This window comes from Protopterus annectens, chromosome 13.part0 (assembly GCF_019279795.1).
Source record: "Protopterus annectens isolate FY-2018-M chromosome 13.part0, PAN1.0, whole genome shotgun sequence".
In the NCBI taxonomy this organism is placed as follows: domain Eukaryota; kingdom Metazoa; phylum Chordata; order Ceratodontiformes; family Protopteridae; genus Protopterus; species Protopterus annectens.
Genome location: NC_056747.1, coordinates 1,209,825,603 through 1,209,846,699, shown reverse-complemented (window position 1 = coordinate 1,209,846,699; position 21,097 = coordinate 1,209,825,603). Strand labels below are relative to the sequence as shown.

Genomic DNA, 21,097 nt, shown 5'->3' with positions numbered 1-21,097 from the left:
ATGAGTGATGAGTAGAGGGAAACAATGACCTCTTTTTTTCTGGATGAGAAATAATATAATATAAAATAATATAGCCTGGTACATATTTGTTTATGAGCATAACCTTGGTTTTTCTGGATGAGAAACCTTTGGTGATGAGGTGTGCCACGTAGAAGGATTTCCTGACTACTGTGGCAATGTGATTATCAAAGGAGAGACTACTGTCCATCTGTGTCCCAAGGTCTCTTATCACACTTTCGGTGTTAAGTATACATACTACAAAACAATGAATAGTAGTGTCCTATACATTATAAGAAACTAAGTTATTTAAAACATACGTTAACTCACAAGAGGAAATTGTAGATAAAACATTCCTCCTACTTTCACAATTTGTCAGAAAAAACTTTTCTTATGAGCCTGACAATTCCAAATTCTGACAAAGATGGAGAAGTGTACCGTTTTCCTCCATAACTATCAATAACTTTCCCATTTTTATCTGAAAGAATATGACTGGAATTAACTAACTGCTTAGCAGCAGGGGGATCAGGAAGAATGGGTGTGGGGTCTGGAAAATCTTTCTGTAACAACTCATAGTATTTTCTAAGGGACTGGGACTGAGAAATCTCAGTGTTCTCCCACTGAAAACAGTTTTGCATTCTAGTTATAGTGTTAGAGAAAGAGAAATCCCCACAGGTAGAATCATACATTAACCTCTCTCTAAGTCTGAATCAGAAATCTAAGGGGGAAAAAAAACTTGTATCCATCCCTGCATCTTCCTGTTCAGATTTAGAATCTTGAATCTCTTCAGGGAAAAATAAATAAATAAATAAATAAATTGAATCTAACCCCCAGTTTGTAGTGGCTGGAGGTGCTACACCGGAGGGATCTGGGGTAAAAGATAAGTGGTTTGAGGTACAACAAGTGGCCACAGCAGAGTTACCCACCTATGGCTGAGGCAAATTGCAAGACTGCTGTGGTGGTAAAGGCTATTTGCTTAATTTTTTCTATTTGTGATGGGAAGAAGGACCGACCATGGGAACGGTAATCTGTTTCTCATTAACATTTATTAATATTTTTATTATTACATTCATGTATATATTTATACTATTACAGAAGCTTATCAACATATATTTTGATTTTTAGCATTGTATTTTATTGCCATGACAGGTTTAATTGTTGATTGCTTATTTATTTCTATTTTATCATTTTTATTCCAATATACCAGTGTTTCTGGTAATTACATACAGGGAATTTGAGTACTGTTTTGGCTCCAAATTTAAAGTAATGTCAACGTCAGAGCCTGTAAATAGGGACAAGTATATTTTGTTATTTTATCTGATGAAGTCTCAGTGATGCTTAGAGATGAAAGAGCTTATCATCTTTATATTTAATTAATTAAACTCAGTGTTGTTTATTTTTATGATTTTAACTTAATGAATCGGTTCAGATATGCCTCAGTGTCACTTTGCTTCATGGTCAAGTCAAAAAATAGTGCCTCTTTCTCAGGGAAGATCAGCAGCAATTGCTGGTAAACACTACCAGTCCACAAAAGTTACTTTTTTGACAGAAAAAAACACAATAAAAAGCACTTTAAAACACTCTGCCAGTCCCACAAAAGAAAAATAAATGCAATTTCTCCACAGGAAAACATGTTTTCAGTTACTTTATGCTATTTTTAAATTGAGAAAAAATGAGTGCTACGTTTAAAAGAACGTTACAGTCTTGAGACAGTCAGTTAAAAGACAACACTCCTAGCTTTGAAATAACTTTCCTGAAGAGGAAAGTAATAAAACAACAACAAAATTAAGAACATGGAAGTTTTTTTTCCCCATGGGAACTTATCTACCCATCAAAGGAAAGCACAAGCTGAATGTCGATCCTTGAAAGCCTCAAAGGAGCGTATTCTTCTGCAGCAGTACAGTTCTGAAGTGCTTTGCACCCAAACATGTCTTTTAGTCAGCTCAACTTGAGCTGCCTGACAGTTTGGGCATGTGGAAGGTGCAGGATGTAACCCATAAAACAAAGGCTACTGCAACAGTGACCAACATGATGATCATCATGACCTTGTTGTAATGTGAGAGCTTTTATGCACCTGTGATCTTTACAGCTATATTGTGTGCAACTCGGCAACTCTGGAAGTGTCCATTCTGCAAACTGGTCTAACAAATTAAAGTCAAAAATCTGATTTCAGTGATGGTCGGATAAAGAATAATACAGACCTGCCTTGAAGATGGATGCTGTGGCAAGGTGACCCATGTAGCCTAGTTGGGTTCATCCCAAAAATTCTACAAGAAGCTACAGTGTAGGATAACCAACTACTACACAAAAGGTGAGTGTCAAGTGCAATGTCAGCAAACTGCAGGCAGGACTGAGATTGGTTAAGACAAATTAGACGCTGGAAATAGAAACTGACTCTTGGTATGTCACCTTTTTGCTAGAGAAAGAGACAGAACTTGCGCAGGGAGTTGATAACTACCAATTCAAGACAATGCTGGGCTTATCTTTACACAGAGTATTTTCTCCTGAGTCAGATGTCTTGATTAGAGACTATATTTCTTTTGCATGCTGGAAGTTCCCAAAAGTAAAGGGTTGGGTATATGTGCAGATACTCACATGTTCCTAGCTGACTGCAGTATAGCTGGAGTTTATACCAAATGAAAAAAGGGCTGCCACAACATGACTGGGAGCTGCAGAAAGGAAAACTCTTGAGTACTCTTTACTCATACAGACTAAATTGTTATTGAGGGTATTCAGACTTCTTGGAAAGCACAGATGTGAAGCCTGACAGGGTGCCTTTACTAACTTTTTTGTTGCACTACAAGATTTTGGTGCTCAAATTAGGAATGACAGAGACACCTGCAGGGCTAAGATTGCCAGGACTGTGCTGAACTGTTATTAGACCTCTGCGCTAATCATGGATTGTACATAATGAACACCATATTTAAATACAAAGCTGCTCGTAAGTATATGTGGTACAGAGCAGCCTGGGCCAAAAGTCAATTATTGATTTTGTAGTTATAGGTTCATAGGTAGGTACTAGGATAGTGGCCCTAGGACCTATACAAGCCTAGCCAAAAATGTACCCTGGCATTCGCCACCCAAGAAAATTATTTTCCTGTGCCCCTGTTGAGCAGAGCCACAGAGGTGATCCCCGGGGTGAATTTCCTATTTCCCATCCAATCATCAAGATTTTTCTTGAAGAGTGCTAATGAGGAGCTTTGTTTGATATAGATAGGTAGTTTGTTCTAGAGTATGGGAAGTCTCTGGGACAGGAATCTATCCCTCCAGCATGTTCTGTTTATTGTGGTGACAAGGTTTAGGTCCCTAGAGTGTGTAGCTCGGAGGGATTGGGATTTCTTTAAGTGGAGCATATCCAGCAGGTCTGGGATTGACATAGCTTTGTATTTTAGCCAGAGATCGCCTCTGAGTAGGCGATATGTGACAGAGTAAAGCTGGAATTTTTGAGAAGGTCTGCGTAGGTCATCTGTTTGAGGCCGGGAATCCTTTTTTCCTGCATGAGAAACCTTTTGTGACGAGGTGTGCCACGTAGAAGGATTTCCTGACTGCTGTGGCAATGTGATTATCAAATGAGAAACTACTGTCCACCTGTGTCCCAAGGTCTCTTATCACACTTTCGGTGTTAAGTAGACTACCACCTATGTGGCAGCTCATGGGTACAGAATTTTTACCAAAGGGGACGACAATGCACTTTTTGGCATTGAGCTTGAGGCCATGGCTTTGACACCAGGCATCTGTCTCAGTGAGGCCCTTTTGTAGGATGTCCACATCGTTAGGAGTTTCAATTATGGTTCCTAGTTTGCAGTCATCTGCGAACTTCATTAACCAAAGATCTTCTGTGTTAGCCTGAACCACCTTACCCTTGGGGTCCATGGTCGTTCTCCATTTGTGGAGTCTGATAACCATCGCTGTGCACCATTCAGTGGGCACAAAGCCTGAGGTGAGGCTATGATTGAACATGGTGCTTAGGTGGGGTGCCAGTTCATTCTGTACTTCGTGTAGAACGCACCCTGGGATGTTGTCAGGTCCCATGGATGCTGTGTTCTTTGCTTTGGAGAGTGTGTTTTTTACCTGTGCAACCATGATTACAGGAACTTTGCATTCTCCAGTATAGAGATGGGCCCTTTAGGGGGTGGGGCGGGGGGGAGGGGTAAAGTTAGCAATTAACCTATCTGCCAGGATGTTGGCAATATCAGTTGGTTCTGTATATTTAGTGCCATTGTGCTGTAACTCAGAGCAAATCTGAGTGTTGCCATTGAGATTCTTACATAGAATGCTTTGTGGTTGTCTTTAGAATCAGTGGCAATTTTCTTTTCGTAACTAGCTTTGGAGGATTTTATGAGGCATCACAGCTTCTTACTGAGGCTGACCAGGGAGTTCCTCCAATCATGGGATTTTACTCTATTTTGCAACAGTTTCTTTCTTCTGTTGTAGAGTTTGTTTATGGCAGGGGACCACCAGATTGACTTCCTTGTTTTGGTGGATAGCATCTTGGTTCTGTTAGGGAGAGCACGTTCCATGCACACGTGTAAGTGCTTATAAAGTGCATTTGTGTAGGATTCAGCAGTCATACCTCTATAGTCCGTCTGCATGGGTGTCATGAAGTTTGCCACTTCTGTCTTAAGAAGCGTGAAGTTGGCTTTAGAGAAATTTTTTACGGTGGCCTCCCTAATGGGGGTGGGGGTGGGATGTGGATGCCTAGGGTGGTTAGCTTGTAGTCGGATCTGACCAACGAGGACTTTACCTCTGGTGTGGAGCACCGGTCTCCCATATTGGTAATGACCAGGTTTAGGATATTGCTGCCCCTGGTGGGTGTGTGGATAAGTTGATCCAAGGCACTGGAATTTATGAATTCCAGAAAACGTTGAGCAAAAGAGTTGGTACACGAGTAGTTTTCCCAGTTAATGGTGGGTAGTTGAAATCGCCCATTATTAGGGTGTTGGGTTGTACTCTAATATTTTTCAGTGTATCAAGAAATGAGGAGTGGGAATCCTGGGGCATGGTGGGGGATCTGTAGCAAGTTACAATTTGGATTGCGGTCTTGCCTAGAGTTAGTTGCACTTGGATAGTCTCGGATGCATTATGCTGAGCAACTAGCCTGGAGGTGTGGATATCCTTAATGAATATGGACACGCCTCCGCCTTTAGTGTTTCGGTCCAGGTTAGGTGGTCGAAAGGTGTGGTATGAATTATAGCCTGGTAATGCAGGGATGCTCTCTGGGGCCTTGAACCAGGTCTCTGTCACTGCACAGATGTCGATATTAGCCATTTGAAGAAGTGCCTCGAGTGAATGCATTTTTGAGGTTTAGACTTCTAGCATTGAGTAGCATTACCCTCAGATTTTGCTTGCTTGTATCTGTTACAGTGGTGAATTTGTCATTTGAACCTTGCCTATAAAAGGCACTACAGGGGTGGCAAGAGCTTTAGCCAGTATCCAGAATCCCAAGGGTGACAGGTGCAGGCCATCTTTGGCAAAGCATCGTTATCTGTCGATCATGTCATCCCAGGCAGACAGATACTGGATCCCCTTAGAATGACACCAGAAGCTTAGACAATTGTTGAAGTCAATCATTTTGTCCTTGTACTGTGGTATCATTCTGGGTGATGGCAGGATGCTACTCAGGGCTAGGGTTATACCTGCCTGGGCTACACGATCGGAGAGCTCCTCCATGTCTCTTTTCATGTAGTCCAGGTCATTCACACGAACATGGACAATGACAGAGTCATATTTGTACTTGTTGTGGAGTGACCTGTCATCAAACCCGGGGCCATATTTTCAGGAGAGGTGCTGAGATGTATTTGGTACTACATTTGGTCAAAAGAGCTGGCCAGATCTGTGAAACCCAAATGTGTAGTTTGGGTGGCCTGGGTCTGGACAGAACATGTTTTTAACTCCCTTCCAGAACAGTTTCTCATAGGTTCATATGTGTTTACTAAGATAATGACCACAAGAGTCTTTTTAAGAACTAGCCATGCTTCCCAAATCTCTGACAAGTTCTGGTACCCTTGATAAGTGGGAGATGAAACATTTACAAGCAAGGGCCTGGGAGATGATTTACAGGCTGCCCGTGTCCATTAGAGACACAGGTGCCAAACCAGGGATGAACTTCCAGTTCCCTGTCCAACTGCCTAAACTGCACTTGAATTGGGTTAAGGAAGAACTCTGTTTCACATGGATGGAGAGTCTGTTCTAGAGAAGGGGTATCATCTGGGATATATGCCTAGTTTAAGTCTTTAGAATGGGTAATTCTGGTGCTATTTGTTTTCTGGACATGCAGGAGGTCCATCAAAGTAGGGTCTGACAATGTCTTGTATGCCAGGCATAGATATCCCCTCAACAGCCTGTATGAGACAGAATACAGGGATAAGGCTTTGAGGCAGTCTGCATAGGACATGTTACTTAAGCCCTGTATTCTTTTAGAAAGGAACCTCTGTGGACATTCCAATTGTTGGATATGCCTGGTTAGGTGCATACCAAAGGGGGCACTGTACTCAGTGATAGGTCTGATGAATGCCAAATACAGTGGTACAATAATTTTCTTGGACTTAGATGCCATACCTTTGTTTATAAGTTGCAAAGCATAAAATTATTTCCTCACTACTGTAGACACGTGATGGTCAAAGGTTAGACTACTGTCTCTGACTACTGGGTCAACTCATAGAGGTGTGTTGTCAATATGATAGTTACCTGGGGTGGATGACTTCCAAAAGGATACTATTATGCATTTCTTGGCATCTGGCATCAATTGTCTGTGTCAGTCCTTCCTGGAGGACATTTGTGTGGGTGGGAGATTCAGTGACAGCTCCTAATTTGCAATCATCTGCAAATTTAGTCAGCCAGAGGCCACTGACATTGGTCATGACATCAGAGAAGTAAATGCTAAAAAGGAGCAGTCCCAGAGCTGATACCTGAGCGACTCCATTTGTGACTGGCCTCTTGGCCTCTTTATAAAGGTGGACTCCCCAGTTCTAACTTTCTGGGTCCTGTCTGTGAACCAGATGGCTATCCACTAGGAAACATAAGGATTTTTACCTAACCTCTTAAGTTTTATCAACAATGCCCAAGTGCGGGACTGTGTCAAATACCTTGGCCAGGTCAAGGAAGGCAGTCAGAACCATTTTGCTTTGGTGACTTTCTCAAAGAAGTCCATCAGGTTGAATAGGCATGACCTACCCTTCATGAAACCAATTTGGGTTGGGTCCAGTGTCTGGAGGTTTCCTAAATCATTATTGATAATTTCCATGATAATTCTTTTCATGGTTTTCCATATCAGACTAGTGAGACTTATGTATCTGTAGTTTCCATGGTCTGTAGTTGGCTCAGCTTTGTGCAGAGGGATAACTGTTGCTGTTCTCCATTCATGAGGCACGAAGCCTGTTCGGAGGCTACAGTTAAATAGCAATTCCAGACAGCCTGACAGATCAAGTTTCATGCTATTTAGAAGGTATCCTGGGATATTCTCTGAGCCCATTGATGCAGTGTTTTTGGCCTCAGAAAGAGCATTAAGGACCTGTTCCCTAGTGACAGCAGAGGGAGTTATATTTGATGGAGCGAGAGAGGTAAAGTTGGAGCCAAATTTGTTGGACAATAGGTTTTCTATATATTCTGGCTCAGTATGGGTGGCTCCATTTATAATGAGCTCTGCACACAATTGTGTTTTGCCTTTGAGGTTGCAGACATAGCTAAAGAATGCCTTGTAGTTGTCCTTGGCTTGGGAGGCCAAATTTACCTCAAATTTGCCTTTGGTAGACTTTATTTACCTTCAAAAATACATCTATGCCTTTGCCTTTTGATTTGGCAGATGAAACCATTTCAGGATAGATGAATAGCTGCAGTTAATCGCTGTGCGCTGGAATGGGTTCAGATTTCTATTGAGAGGGACATTCTGAGACAGTATAATTTGAAGGAGGAAATTTCTGCTATATGTACTTCTTTATCAGCTAAACTTACTCCTAGTCAATTACAGCAACAATTAAAAGATTTCACTGAGAAGTTATCTGATTTAGAACAGGAATTGTTGAAAAAGAAGACAGGCAAACTGCAAAGAGATTCATGGGACTACAATAACCATAAGGCTTTTGTGTGGAAAACCAATAGGAATAGAAAACCACAATCGACCCATCCTATTGGTCAAGGAAGTTATCAAAGCGAAAGTACGACATATAAGCCTCTTTCTAATACATCTAGAGGCTCTACAGAATGGGAGACTGATGATTATCAGTATCCACCATTACCTCCGGCTAAAAAACCTCAGTATTTAGCTACTAATTTTCGCAATGGAAAACAACATGCGGAATTAGAATGAAGCCCAGGTGGGGGGGTTTCGTGATCAGTGACAGACAACGAACTATAGAGGAACTTATCAACAGCGTAACAAGAGGACTAAATGGAACTAATATTGTGTCTTTTGATGAATATGGTGTGAGTAATAGTGTTGTTAATTTATCCAGTGTTTCTTTGGATGATGTGCAATTGTGTGTTAACAAGGGTTTAAAATTTATACCAACGTCTCTATCTAGATTGTATATGTTAATAGTGGAAACATTTAGATTATATAGAAAGTTACATTTGTTTAATTATTTTTCTGATAACTGTGAGAGGGACAGTTTAAGTTTGAATTTAGTTGAGAATTTAAGTGATGATAGTGAAGATTTAGATGAAAGGTTTTATACATGTGCATCAGATACAGATGATTTAAATGCTTATTGTTTGGATACGACTTGTGTAAAACACAAAAGTGATTTTATTCCATCATACACACACATGACGGCGTTTTCTGCCATGGTTTCTTATTCTTTGGAGAAAGAGTATATAGAATTTATGCAAACTAAAGACTCTGTTTCCTATAATTTATCTAAAACCGAGTGGAAAGCTTTAAAAAAGCTGGGGAACAGAGGAAACTTGTTTTTAAACCCTCGGATAAGGGTAACAAGTTGGTAGTTATGCATGCAAGTCAATATATACAAATGTGTATGGAACATCTTAATGATGAAAACACTTATGGTAAAGTTTTAATTCACGAATATATTAATGCAAAAGAAAAATTTCAGGCGCTGTTATTTAGAGGCTACAGGCTAGGGTATTTCACAAAAAATAACATAGATAAGAAACTATATAATGAAAATAACTCTATAGCATGTTTTTACTGTCTCCCTAAGCTACATAAATATATGCAAAGACCTCCAGGTAGACCTATTATTTCGGCATCAAACTATTTTTTAAATAATATTGGTGTATTCCTTCATAATTTCTTGTTGCCATATGTGATGAAGTTACCTTCATTTATTAAGGACACTTTTGATTTTTTACAGAAGATTCAAAATATAGAATGGTCAGAAGGGATGTACTGGATTTCTGTTGCTATTAAAAGCTTATATACCTCTATACATCATAAATGTTTGGAAGATTTGATTGTCTTTTTAGGTGATAGTCCAGTAAGTCATTACATAGTAGAACTGGTGGATTTTTGTTTGAAGAACAATTATTTTGAGTTTTGTGGAGACATTTATAAACAGAAAGTGGGTACGGCCATGGGGGCATCATTTGCCCCCATGTATGCCGACCTATTTATGGGCAGGTATGAAGTTGAGTACCTATATAGGCATCATTCTTTTATTAAACGTGTTGTCACATATCATAGATTTATAGATGACCTAGTTTTTTTTGTGTAAATGGGGGGTATAGATATGGTTTCCCCCTTTATAAAGGATCTGGGTAATAATAGATTTTCCATTAGATTTGATGGACTCCAGTTGGGTGAGTCTATTGTATTTTTGGATGTATGTTTAACAGGAGTGGTGGGTGAGAAAGTAATAACTAAGATACATAGGAAATTTAATAACAGTAATAATTTTTTACATAAAACTAGTTGTCATCCACCTCACCTATTGAATTCTGTCCCTTATGGGGAACTGTTGAGGGTATACAGCAATATAGAGCTGCACAAGGAAATGTGCACTACTATTAATATGTTTTTAAGGCAGTGGTATCATCTTGCCGATATTAAGCAAGCTTTACGTTGAATAGTGTGATGTTTAATAATATCAAAAATAATGGAGGACGAAATGTGACTAATGATGTAACCAATTTTAGGGACAAGAAAGAAAAATTTATAAAAAGACTGATTTTTGCCGTCACTTCATATAAGGTTTTCTCAGATGAATACATGAATATTGTTAAAAACATTTTTGGCCTTTTTTTCTTAAATTCCAGGAATTCAAGGACACATTGTGCACTAGTCCTATTTTTAATTTTTCCAAAGGAAGAAGTATTAGGGATATTATAGTTCATAATAAATTTGTTAGACCTGTGGATAACTTATCTATAAAATTGATGCTTAAAGGTACGTTTGCCTCTTCTAAATGTTCAGTATGTAGACATGTGGTCAATCCTTTTCAGTATATTGATGGGATTAGAGTTTATCCCAGAAATTATAGTTGTTTTTCAACTAATGTGATATAGATTTTGAAGTGCCCCTGCAGCCTTTTTTATATAGGCGAGACAAAAAGAGCTTTTAGAACTAGGTTGCAGGAGCACATTAGAGATATTAGATCTGGTAAAATTACTAGTCCTGTGGCTATACATTTTAAGTTGTTTCATAATTGTGATGCGTCTTTACTTAAGGCCAGTATTTTAGAACAAATTACCTGTGATGTAGGTCATTTGAATGTTAAAACTAAACTGTTATATAAGGAAAGTATTTATAGTTTAAAGTTCTGTACTTTAAGCCCTGCTGGACTTAATACTGAATGAACATGGAAAGTTTTAATTTGATTTAAGTTTGTTGGATTAATTTATTTAATTGTTTAATTGTATAATTGAATTATTATTTTAACTAGTATATAAGGAAGATAAGTATGTGTTTTATTTTGTACTCCTGGAAGGCACTAGTTGCCGAGGTGCTAGAGAGTTAATACAATGTTTTCAATAAACCCTTGTGTTTTGTGGATTATCCTGGCTCTGACTTTTTGTGTGGTATTTGAGACTTTATTTGTCCTCTGAGTTGATTATTTAGTTTGACGAGAGTGCTTTTATCCTGCTAAGTGCTGCACCTCCTAATTCTGGCCAGGATTTTCTTCCTTCTGTCATACAGATGTTTTGATCTCCTGTTACATAAGAGGAGGTCAGGGACATGAAGTCCAAATGGTCATGTTTCAAAATCTCAGTAGCTGGCATAGTTAAAAGATGTAATAAATGAGAGGTAGTAAGTGTTTGTTATGGGAGTAACCCTAAGACACAATGCTGGACAATAGGTGTGAGGAAAGTGATCAAATTAAAAAAGACATGTTCAATAAAATGCTAGCAAAAGTCCTCATATTTGACTAATAGGTACAAATTGGCTGGGAAGGAGCAATTGTAGGAGTTAGGTAAGACCACGGCAAAAAAAAAGTCTGGATGGCCTCAAAGACAATCTGGCAAAGAACCTGGTAACCTTGGGGGTAGGGGAAACATTGCACAGGTTGTTCTTGGCAAAAGTGGAAAACACTGACCCTGTATTATGGACATTGTTCATAGCTGGAAGAATATTTTATGGAATTCACGAGCCTTGTGGACATGCCACCTTTTGAAGAGGCAGTGACAGATGCAACTAGCTGAACTAGGTCCTTTTCTGCATAGGTTACACCAGTAATTAAATAGTTCTGTAATGGTACAGTTACAGAAGTAGATGTGATCTGACTAATCAGTCAAAATCATAATCCTCACCTATGGTCAAACGTTTGGGTAGTGGCTGAAAAGATAATATCATGGATATAAATAGTGGAAATGAGGTTCCTTTGCAGGACTGCTGAACTCACACTCCAAGAAAAAAAGTGAGGAGGTGGCAGCCTGTAAGAGTCTCTGACAGAGCTAATGTTCCTTTAAGTCAAAAGGAGTCAGTTAAGGTATGCTGGCACCTAATGAAGATACCTCATGTAAGTCACTAGAAAAAGCCTGGGTCATGGCAGTAAGAAACCCTTGTTGAACACTATGGGAGACAGTTTTTATGGGATAAGTCATGTCAAATGTGGAAATGCGCACAACCACCACCCTTCAGGCTAAAATAAGCGCCCACCTTGTACAGGACAGGAATAAGTAAAAATACAGAAAACAAAATACTCCCTCCTTTAAGGTGATTGCAGTCAGCCCCTTAAAATTCAGCCCTCACACTTTGTATGGGAATCTGATGCCCAAAGGTCACTGGAAGGAGAAAACACTATTTAGAAATATATTCAGATGTAATACAGCCTACATTACTCCATTACATTACTGCTCAATAAACAAATTCTTTGAACCTCAACTCCCTGAAACTCAATTCCCTGACAATGCCAGCATTTCTTCTGCAAAGGACTGTCAGGGAATTGAGCAGGCATTAAGTGCCATTTCTAGATGTCTGCTCCCCTCTCCCCTTATAGCGCGACCACAGAGTTTTTTAGGACGGGTGTGGGGGTGCAGAGGGGCTTGTCTCCCCCAGCAAAAAACACTGAAATCAGGTTTTTCATACAGTTCATTAATGGAAGCCTGCTATAACAGAATTGCACGCTTTGCTGCAAATTGCTCATATAGAACTCATCACTGTACTGCTTTGAGACAGCTCCATTAGCTTGAACTGCCCAACCTCCTAACCTACAATCAGCTCTGCCTCTGTCTTTCTATGTATTACCTGCCCAAAAAAGTGTCCTGCCCTCAAAAACCTAGTACATCACTCAGCCAAAAGGCCTCTTCGATCATCAAGCAAACTACTACTAGAAGTCACCAACAGCTACAATAGCTTTGGAGACACACTATATAGTAGTTCAGTGGCTAAAAAATGGAACTCTCCCCACTAGCATACAAAACACATCGTACAAAGCCTCCTTTAAAAATCTCAAAGATCCTTGCTTGATTTATTCCCAGATCTTTTTTCATCTATAAATATAGTCAGAAGCTATTCAAAAAAGAGTTAAGAGTTTGGTATCATGGTGCCATGGCAACAAGCCCCCTATCTATAATCAGGATTCAACAGCCCAGAGTACTTGAAAAACTAGGCATCTTCAGCAAGAATGTACCTTTCCAAGCCTAAGATAAATAATAAAAGTTTTTTTTTTTATTTGACATCTGTTCCTACAGTTTACACTTGCATAAACACAACTTTAGGACTTCACACATATAAAGTTAGTGAGACAGATAGTTTTTATGCCTATCTAATACTAAGAATTTCACACAATAGGGACATTTTGTGACTTTTAGTCCTTTGAGTGCTTATATACTTAGCAGAACACTACAGCCAAATTCACTGACCACTGTTGAACTGTTGTACAGCTTGGTAAGAGTGATGGTGACAAAATGTCATGCTATGCTCAGCCACGAACCATTAGCCCATGCTTACCCGATATCTGGTGGCTCTTCTACGTGTTATTCGCATGAGTTCAGCAAACCTCTGTTCATACAGGTGAAGAAGCAGTACCAAGTAGAGACCCGAATTCACCAGTTCTTCCTGTGTCTGCAATTATGAGGGGAAAAGAAAAAAACTGACTTGCAACTTCCAGTGCTGATTTTGTACAGCTACACAGACATTTAGAAGAGTATGAGACCAACTTATCAAAAGAAAGAGCCACATATTATTGCACAGGTATAGTTTTGCTGAGTTTTAAACCTAAGAAGTAGCCCTTTGCAAATGCAAGTGTGGTTTCCACACATGTATCATGGTATAAGTGTCTGACAATATTCAATAATACAGTGAAAATGTTCAAAGACCACCCGCATACGACACAATTTTATGCAATATTAATATTCAATACAGTGAAAATGTTCAAAGACCACCCACATGCGACACAATTTTATGCAATATTAATATTCTATATAAGCTCAGAAACAATGATAGTACAATGATTTTCATTAAACCAATATAAATATTTTAAAACACATCTCCTGCATAAGCTACTAAATTACTTCTTGATACATCTTTTTTCTTCCTGGGCTCCCTACCAATCAGACCTGTATGAGTTAGTGCTATGTCTAATGACTGTTCCTTAGATCCTTATCCTGCTTCATCAGACAGGATTCATTCATTTAGTTGCTGTTCCAGGACATAGCCATCCACAGCAGTGGACTGCTTCTTCTGAACAATATGTTGGCAAGGTCATTTGCAGACAGCAGGTATGGAGAATTCCATAGGGATCTAGGGGTCAGCTCAGTAGCTGGAGGAGAGTATGGTATGTGCTTTAACCTAGTATGATGTTCTTCCCTATTCTCAACACCAGGTAGAAGAGATATGACATGACATGAGCAAAGGAATCTTACATTACTATATGGCTCCAAAGACTTGGAATATTGTGCAGTTAGGGCTTCCCCAGTCTCTGGTGAATCTATTCATATGCCAGCTCGGCTTACCCCACCCTAAGGAAAGGCAACTCATGTCTAGCACCCTGTCCTTCCAACTTTAGTGGACTCAGTCACATAAAGCCAACTGAAGAACCCAGGTGATAAGTGATGCAAGTAGAAATCTAAGATTATGCATAGCAAATCAAATAGCTACCAGATACGTCCAGCTATAAAATGACTAAGTTGCCAGTGTTAAGTGGAATTAATGTAGTGAGCAGGAAGGACCTGTGTAGCTTAACAGAGAGGTCAGATGGAAGCTTCATGGTAAATAAAAAGCAATATTCCTGACAAGTTATTTTTATCCACATACATGTGAAAATTTAACCACATTTGGCCAGTCAAATACCCGAATTCTCCAGGGTCATTATTAAGCAACAGCTTATCACAGGACATAATGTATCACAGTCTCATACTCTTAAGTAAACAGGGATGCATGGGCCAACTGCCTCACATACCTGAGGTGTGGTTACATCATAAAGTGTGTGAACTGTGCTTTTGCACTTGATAAATACTACAAAATTAACAGGAAAAAGGCTTTATTTTTAATATTTTTGGAATGCAGATGACCAGCCAGGTTCTAGATTCTTTCTTGGCCACTGAACAAATGCATTAATAGTTAGCTCAGCCAAAAGAAGAATGATTAGTGAGATTTCTTACAAGTTATACATCTCGGAGTATTTTAGTCTTAATAAGCAGAAATAGAGGTCTTTAAGCAAAAGCAGAGTGCTACTTCTTACCTGAGTTGGCCTGTTCTTTCTGTAAAACTCATCGACATCAAAATCATCGAAGTCTAACTTTAGGTCTTGTTTACACAGTTCACAAGTTTGCACCGCAGACAGTTCAGCACCTTGAAAAGAAAAGATCATACAACTCAGAAAAAAAAACATTTTGAAAAAGACGGTTTTTGAATCTTTCAGCCTTATTTTAGCCATGTTTTTCTAATGCAAGCTAAACATCACCCTGTTCAACAGCAATTATTTATAAAGTTATCTTACAGGATAAAACTGACAAAAATGTAATAATAGCACAACTGTAACATGTCAATTAACATTCTTTGAAAGCTGTGCTGTTAAAGAAAGTTTTTATATAACTGCCTTTATTCCAGTTTCCTGTGCAATACACTTTATAGATACAATGCTTAATGCAGCAAGCAACATAATCTGCACAGTCATACAGCAGTAGGATGTACTTCCTAATAGGTTATGGCTATACACAGGACTGAACTGTTTTGCAGACTTTTCTTTGTCTTAATCTCAGTTTCTACTCTTAGGCATTCTTTGTGCTTCTGTTAGGTTTTTTTTTTAGTAATGTGACCCAGTATTTAAAATGGAAGACCCACTTTATTGGGAAAATGTTTTGCTCAAGACTGAGTTGCAGTAATGCTGACTCTCACTGAATTACAGTATACAGGGTCAAATGGTACATTAGATGCTTTTTGCTGCAAAACCAAGCTAAGCAGCATCTCATGTCTTGCTCAGTAATGGAAAGTATTTTTAAAAAGTAAAGTTTGTTGTTTTAATTTATAACGTTTTCTTATCAAAAAGCTAAATCATGACAGGTAATGCATAGCTTGAGAAGTTAAAATTACTATTGCTTTCCATTAATTACATATTTTTACATTAACATTGTTTTTTGACTTCTTGTTTCCTGCACTTATGTTGAGCCTGTGTACAACATGAACAATGTAGCTGAAATACATTTAAATAAATTAAAAATCCTTCTGTCACAAACCCATGCTGATATTATCCCTGTAATTGTTAGCAAAGACACATTTACATTTCTGAAAAAAATAAACAGTCACCTCTTAAACACTACTTTTAACTTGAATGTAAACTGGACAGGGAACTGACAGGAGACCTGTTCCACCTACTCTGACACCTTCCTCCACCAAGTACTATTTGGGATTTCTTTCTCCTAGGGATGACGGTTCTACTTCCCACATGTAAAGAGAAGGCAATTTTACCTCTTGAGCATTTTGAGTCAAGTCACTGCTAACAGGATTGATGTCCACATAATTTCACATCATTTGAAAATCGCTAGTTAGATCTGTAACCTCACATTTGTTTGCTGGTCAAGAAAAAAAAAATTCAGGTGGCCACTTCAATATGTATTTTCTAACTCTTGATTTTCTCAGGGTGGCACAGCATTTTAATGATGGAAAAATCTATGCTGCAAATAAACAGCACTCCCTTTACAGTGGCCTACCAGGTCAATGAAAAAAAGCACATTCAGAGTGCTCATACATCAGATCAAATGGCATGCACCATTAAAATCAACAGGTTGCATCAGTAGTTAATAACAAGCTAACTGGTCACATGTTGGAGATGTACAAGGGTATGAAGCAAATGCAAGAGAAACCATATTTCATTTAAGCAGGCATCATGCATGATCCAAAGACTGGTGTGTGTGTGTGTGTGTGTGTGTGTGTGTGTGTGTGTGTGTGTGTGTGTGTGTGTGTGTGTGCGTCTGTGCGTGTGTGTGTGTGTGTGTGTGTGTGTGTGGGGGGGCATTTTCTTATCTTGGAAAAACGTTTTCATTGAAAGTATGCTACACACCTCAAACCTCAAAGTACGCCAAAAAAATGACAGAAGCTAAAAGAGTACAAGGCATTTAATCTGCATAGAATATACATAGTGTGATATATATTACGATAAAGAAGCATACTCTGGAAAAAAAGAAGTTATGTTCTTACCATAATGTTCCGAGTTGTTGCTTCATTTGTCTTCAACCTTCAGGTTTTGGATCCATCCTTGGAGCCGAAAGCTGAGCTCCTCCACTCCTGCCCATCATGCCCCACTCTCCCTGTATCCCTCAGATCAAGTTTACTGCTAAAAATGCACAACCACTACATAAACACTAGCAAAAGTTATCCACACCATCCATAGAACACCTCAGGGCTTGGATGACACAGGAGGGGGAAGGACCTGAGTCACTTCTGCCAGATCCTCCCAGGCTCTGAGGAAGGGTGAAGGAGGGTGGGAAAGGCTGAAGACAAATGAAGCAACAAATCAGATGGAACATTATGGTAAGAACATAACTTCTTTAGCTGACGTTGTTATCTTCAGTTGGTCTTCAACCTGCTGGACAGAGTCCCCAGCTACATCTTTCCCTGGTGGCCCTAATGGAAGGATATTCTGAAGCATGGCAGAGCCAAAGGAGGCCCTACTCCTGCAACCGACATCCAACTTGTAGTGGGATATGATGGTATGGGAGGACGTCCACATAGCTGCTGAGCAAGTGTCATCAATAGGCACTCTGGACCAGAAGGCCACAGAGGTAGATACAGACCTAGTGGAATGGGCTTTGACATGATTAGGAAGAGGAATACCTTTGTTTGAATATGCCAATGCAATGCGCTTTGCGAACCAATTAGCTAAGGTCACTTTTGTGATAGGTCTACCCAGTCTGGAACTAGCAAAGAAGACAAAATACTCATCTCTTTTTATGAAAGTTTTCGTCCTATCCAAGTAAAAACACAACTGTCTGTGTATGTTAACTAAATGCAGTTTGTATTCTCTCTTGTTCTGGAAATTGGGGAAGAAGACCAGGAGATTAATCACTTAGTTAATGCTGACCTCTGAAGCAACCTTGGGCATAAAGGAAGTATTAGGGTGAAGAGTGACTCTGTCTTTGTGGAAAACCAGATAAGGAATTTTTATGGATAAGGCGTGAAGTTCCAAAACCTTCTTAGCAGATGTGATAGCCACTAAGAAGGCCATTTTCCAAGACAAGAATTGGAGCTCAACTGTGGCAGCTGGTTCAACGGGAGCAGGAACCACAGCCTGTAACACCAAAGTGAGGTCCCAAGGGGGAGTAGGATCCTTGACCAGAGGCTGAAGTAGAAATGTACCCCTCAAAAAGGTCTTACACATTTTCATGGATACCAAGGATGAAGAAACTTCACCAATATGGAAATTAGAGATGGTTGCCAACTGTACCTTGACCGTGCAGGAACTAGCTCCACTATTAAAAATGTGAGTCAAGAAATCTAAAACAGCTCTAACAGGAGCCATGAAAGAATCTAACTGGTGCTGTCAAGCCCAAATAGAAAATCTCTTCCATTTACTCCACAAATTGTTTCTGGTGGATGCTTCATGAGATGCAATAAAAATCTTCTGAATGGGGGAGGATAGCCCAGGAGTTCTAGCCATTATCAGAAGTGGAGTAGCCAAACAGCTTCAGGCTTAGGATGTCTGGGTATCGGTCCCCTGAAGGGTGGGACAGAAGATCTGGAAGGCGATCGAGAATCCAGGGCGGACACACCAGGTGAGACCATAGGAAGGAAAACCAAACTCGTCGAGTCCAGAATGGGACAATGAGGATGACTTTGCACTTCAACCTCTGAACTTTCTGGAGGAATTTGGGAATTGGGGAAGAGGAGGATAGGCATAAAGGAGACTGGGGAGGCCAAGCATGGACTAGAGCTTCTCTGGGAGACTCCCCCTGTGGGGGAAGGGGGTCAGGGCAAAGTACTCACTGCACTTGGCATTGGAAGGAGAGGCGAAGAGATCGCAGCAAGGTTGACCCCATTTCTGAAATATCATGTTTGCCACTGACAGATTGAGAGACCACTTGTGAGGCATCTGAATGGTTCTGCTGAACTTGTCCACTAGAATGTTCAACTTCCCCAGAATGTGCATTGCAAAAAGAAAGTGGTTGGAAGAGATTGCCAACTCCCACAGTCTCATGACTTCTCCACATAAGGGGTAAGACCATGTTCCCTCCGTTTGTTGATGTACCAGACAACTGACGTGTTGTTTGTCTGGATTGCAATTGTCCCTGTGGGAAGAGAGGCATGAATGGCTTGCAATGCTAAAAGGACCACCCTCATCTGAAGGACATTTATATGCAGACTGGTCTCTAGAGTGGACTACGTGCCTTTGACCATCTGACTCAGCCAATGCCCCTCCTCCCCCAGCTGGGAGGCTCCCATGATCATGGTGGCCTTGGGAGGAGACAGAAGGAAGGAAGGGACATCCTGAGTACAGATTCTGAGAGTGAAGCCACCAGAAAAGAGACTCCTTGCAGACTCAAGAATGCTTGATGGGGTGGTCCATGGGTAGCTCGAGGAGAGTCCTTTAGACTACTAACGTCCACTGAAGTACTCTTATACAAAGGTGAGCTAGTGGAAGAAGAGTTATGGTCGCTGCCATCGACCCCAATGCTCTGAGAACTAGAAAGGCGGGGGGAGAATGGTTAGTGAGAATCTGCCTCACATGCGACTGAAGAGACTGAATTCTGTTTAGGGGTGGAACGACCATGCAGTGCATTGTGTCTAGTCGAACTCCTATAAAGTCAATGAGCTGGACCAGATCCAGTTTCGACTTGGGAAGACTTACAGTTATGGCCAAGGTTGCGGCTAGGTGAAGTAGACAATCCCTGGCTTGTAGAATTCGATGCTTGGTGGGGGCAGTGAGGAGCCAATCATCCAGGTAAGGAAACACACAGAATCCGAACAGTCTCAGGTAAGCTGCAACTACTGCCATCACTTTGGTAAACACCCTGGTGGCTGTGGTGAATCCAAAGGGGAGTACTCTGAATTGAAATTGATTAGCTCTCAGTCAGAAGTGGAGGAACCTTCTGGGAGCGCTTGTCCATCTTGATGTGGTAATACCCATCCTGAAGGTCTACAAAGCACATCCAATCATCCTTCTGCAGAAAGGGCAGAATGGACTGAATGGTGACCATTTGGAATTTCATTTTGTCAATCGATTTGTTCAGGGAGGCACCAAAAAGAATCAGGAATAGATGCCCAATCTGAACTGGTCTTGGGGACAGGTTGGATGACTCATTTTTCCCTGAGCTTTGAGATCTCTGGAGCTGCCGCCTCCCTTTGATGGGATGGCACATGAAGGAGGTTTCTGGGTGGTTTTGGGGGTTGGAAGAAAGGAATGGTGTAACCTATGGATATTATAGTTATCACCCCGCGATCAGCAGTGATGAATTTCCAGGCTGTTGGGTGAAGGGAGAGACGTTGAACTCACCAAGATCTATTATTTCAAATCTTAACTTGCTGATCTGATTTAATTGAAATTGTACTACAAAAAAAGAAGCACAATTCACAACACAAAGTGAAAAGAGAGACATTCATGTTCTGGACTCTAAAAAGCACATTCATATCACTGCTTTTGCTGGTGAGAACAAGAGCAGTGAATTTCCAGGCCCATGCCTCTCAAACTTATATACAATTCAGAGACTGCAGCACCTTTGGAAGTATTCCCTCTTCCTTGAGGTTATGTAATATCAGAACTGTTATAGGGTGTGGAGGATGCAAATAGTTTTGAATGGCTAAGTTGCAGTTCATTTTGGGTCCTGCAGTCTTTACTGACTGCAGTATTCTTAACAGGGGAGCAAGATACGATTCAAGATAATTAGAGACACTGATTTTTCATTTTTTGCAGGGAAATAAAAAAAAAATGCCAGAGTACTTAAAAAATGGAGACTTAACGGAATTTGATATTTCAGAGTAGAGCATGAATTCTCCATAACATGTATTTTTCATATAGTCACTACTTGTAAAGCTGTCAGTTTGCATTATTCAGCATCTGGACTGCACACAGAAGCACCTAAACATTAACCCGTCAAGACAATTACCAGAAATTGTACTTAATAATCTGAGGAATATGTCTGACCTTCTTATAAAAATTAAAACAATATTTTTTAATAACTGCAAGTTTGTGTCCTTGGAGATAGTGGGGGTAAAAAATTCAAGAAGACCCAGATCATGTGTTCAACAAGTATCTCACCCTTTCTGAGATGG

General features: G+C 40.0%; 1 protein-coding gene across 2 annotated transcripts in view; it reads right to left on the bottom strand.

Moving 5' to 3' along the window:
- The window catches only part of MARCHF10 (membrane associated ring-CH-type finger 10), a 564,123-nt gene that overhangs the window by 15,272 nt on the left and 527,754 nt on the right, over positions 1-21,097 (bottom strand). For both annotated transcript variants that reach the window (XM_044055213.1, XM_044055214.1), the window contains exons 8-9: positions 15,075-15,184; positions 13,343-13,456 (exon numbers count right to left, since the gene is read on the bottom strand). In XM_044055213.1, the coding sequence (XP_043911148.1) occupies positions 13,343-13,456; positions 15,075-15,184 (224 nt within the window). The remainder of the gene's footprint in view (positions 1-13,342; positions 13,457-15,074; positions 15,185-21,097) is intronic.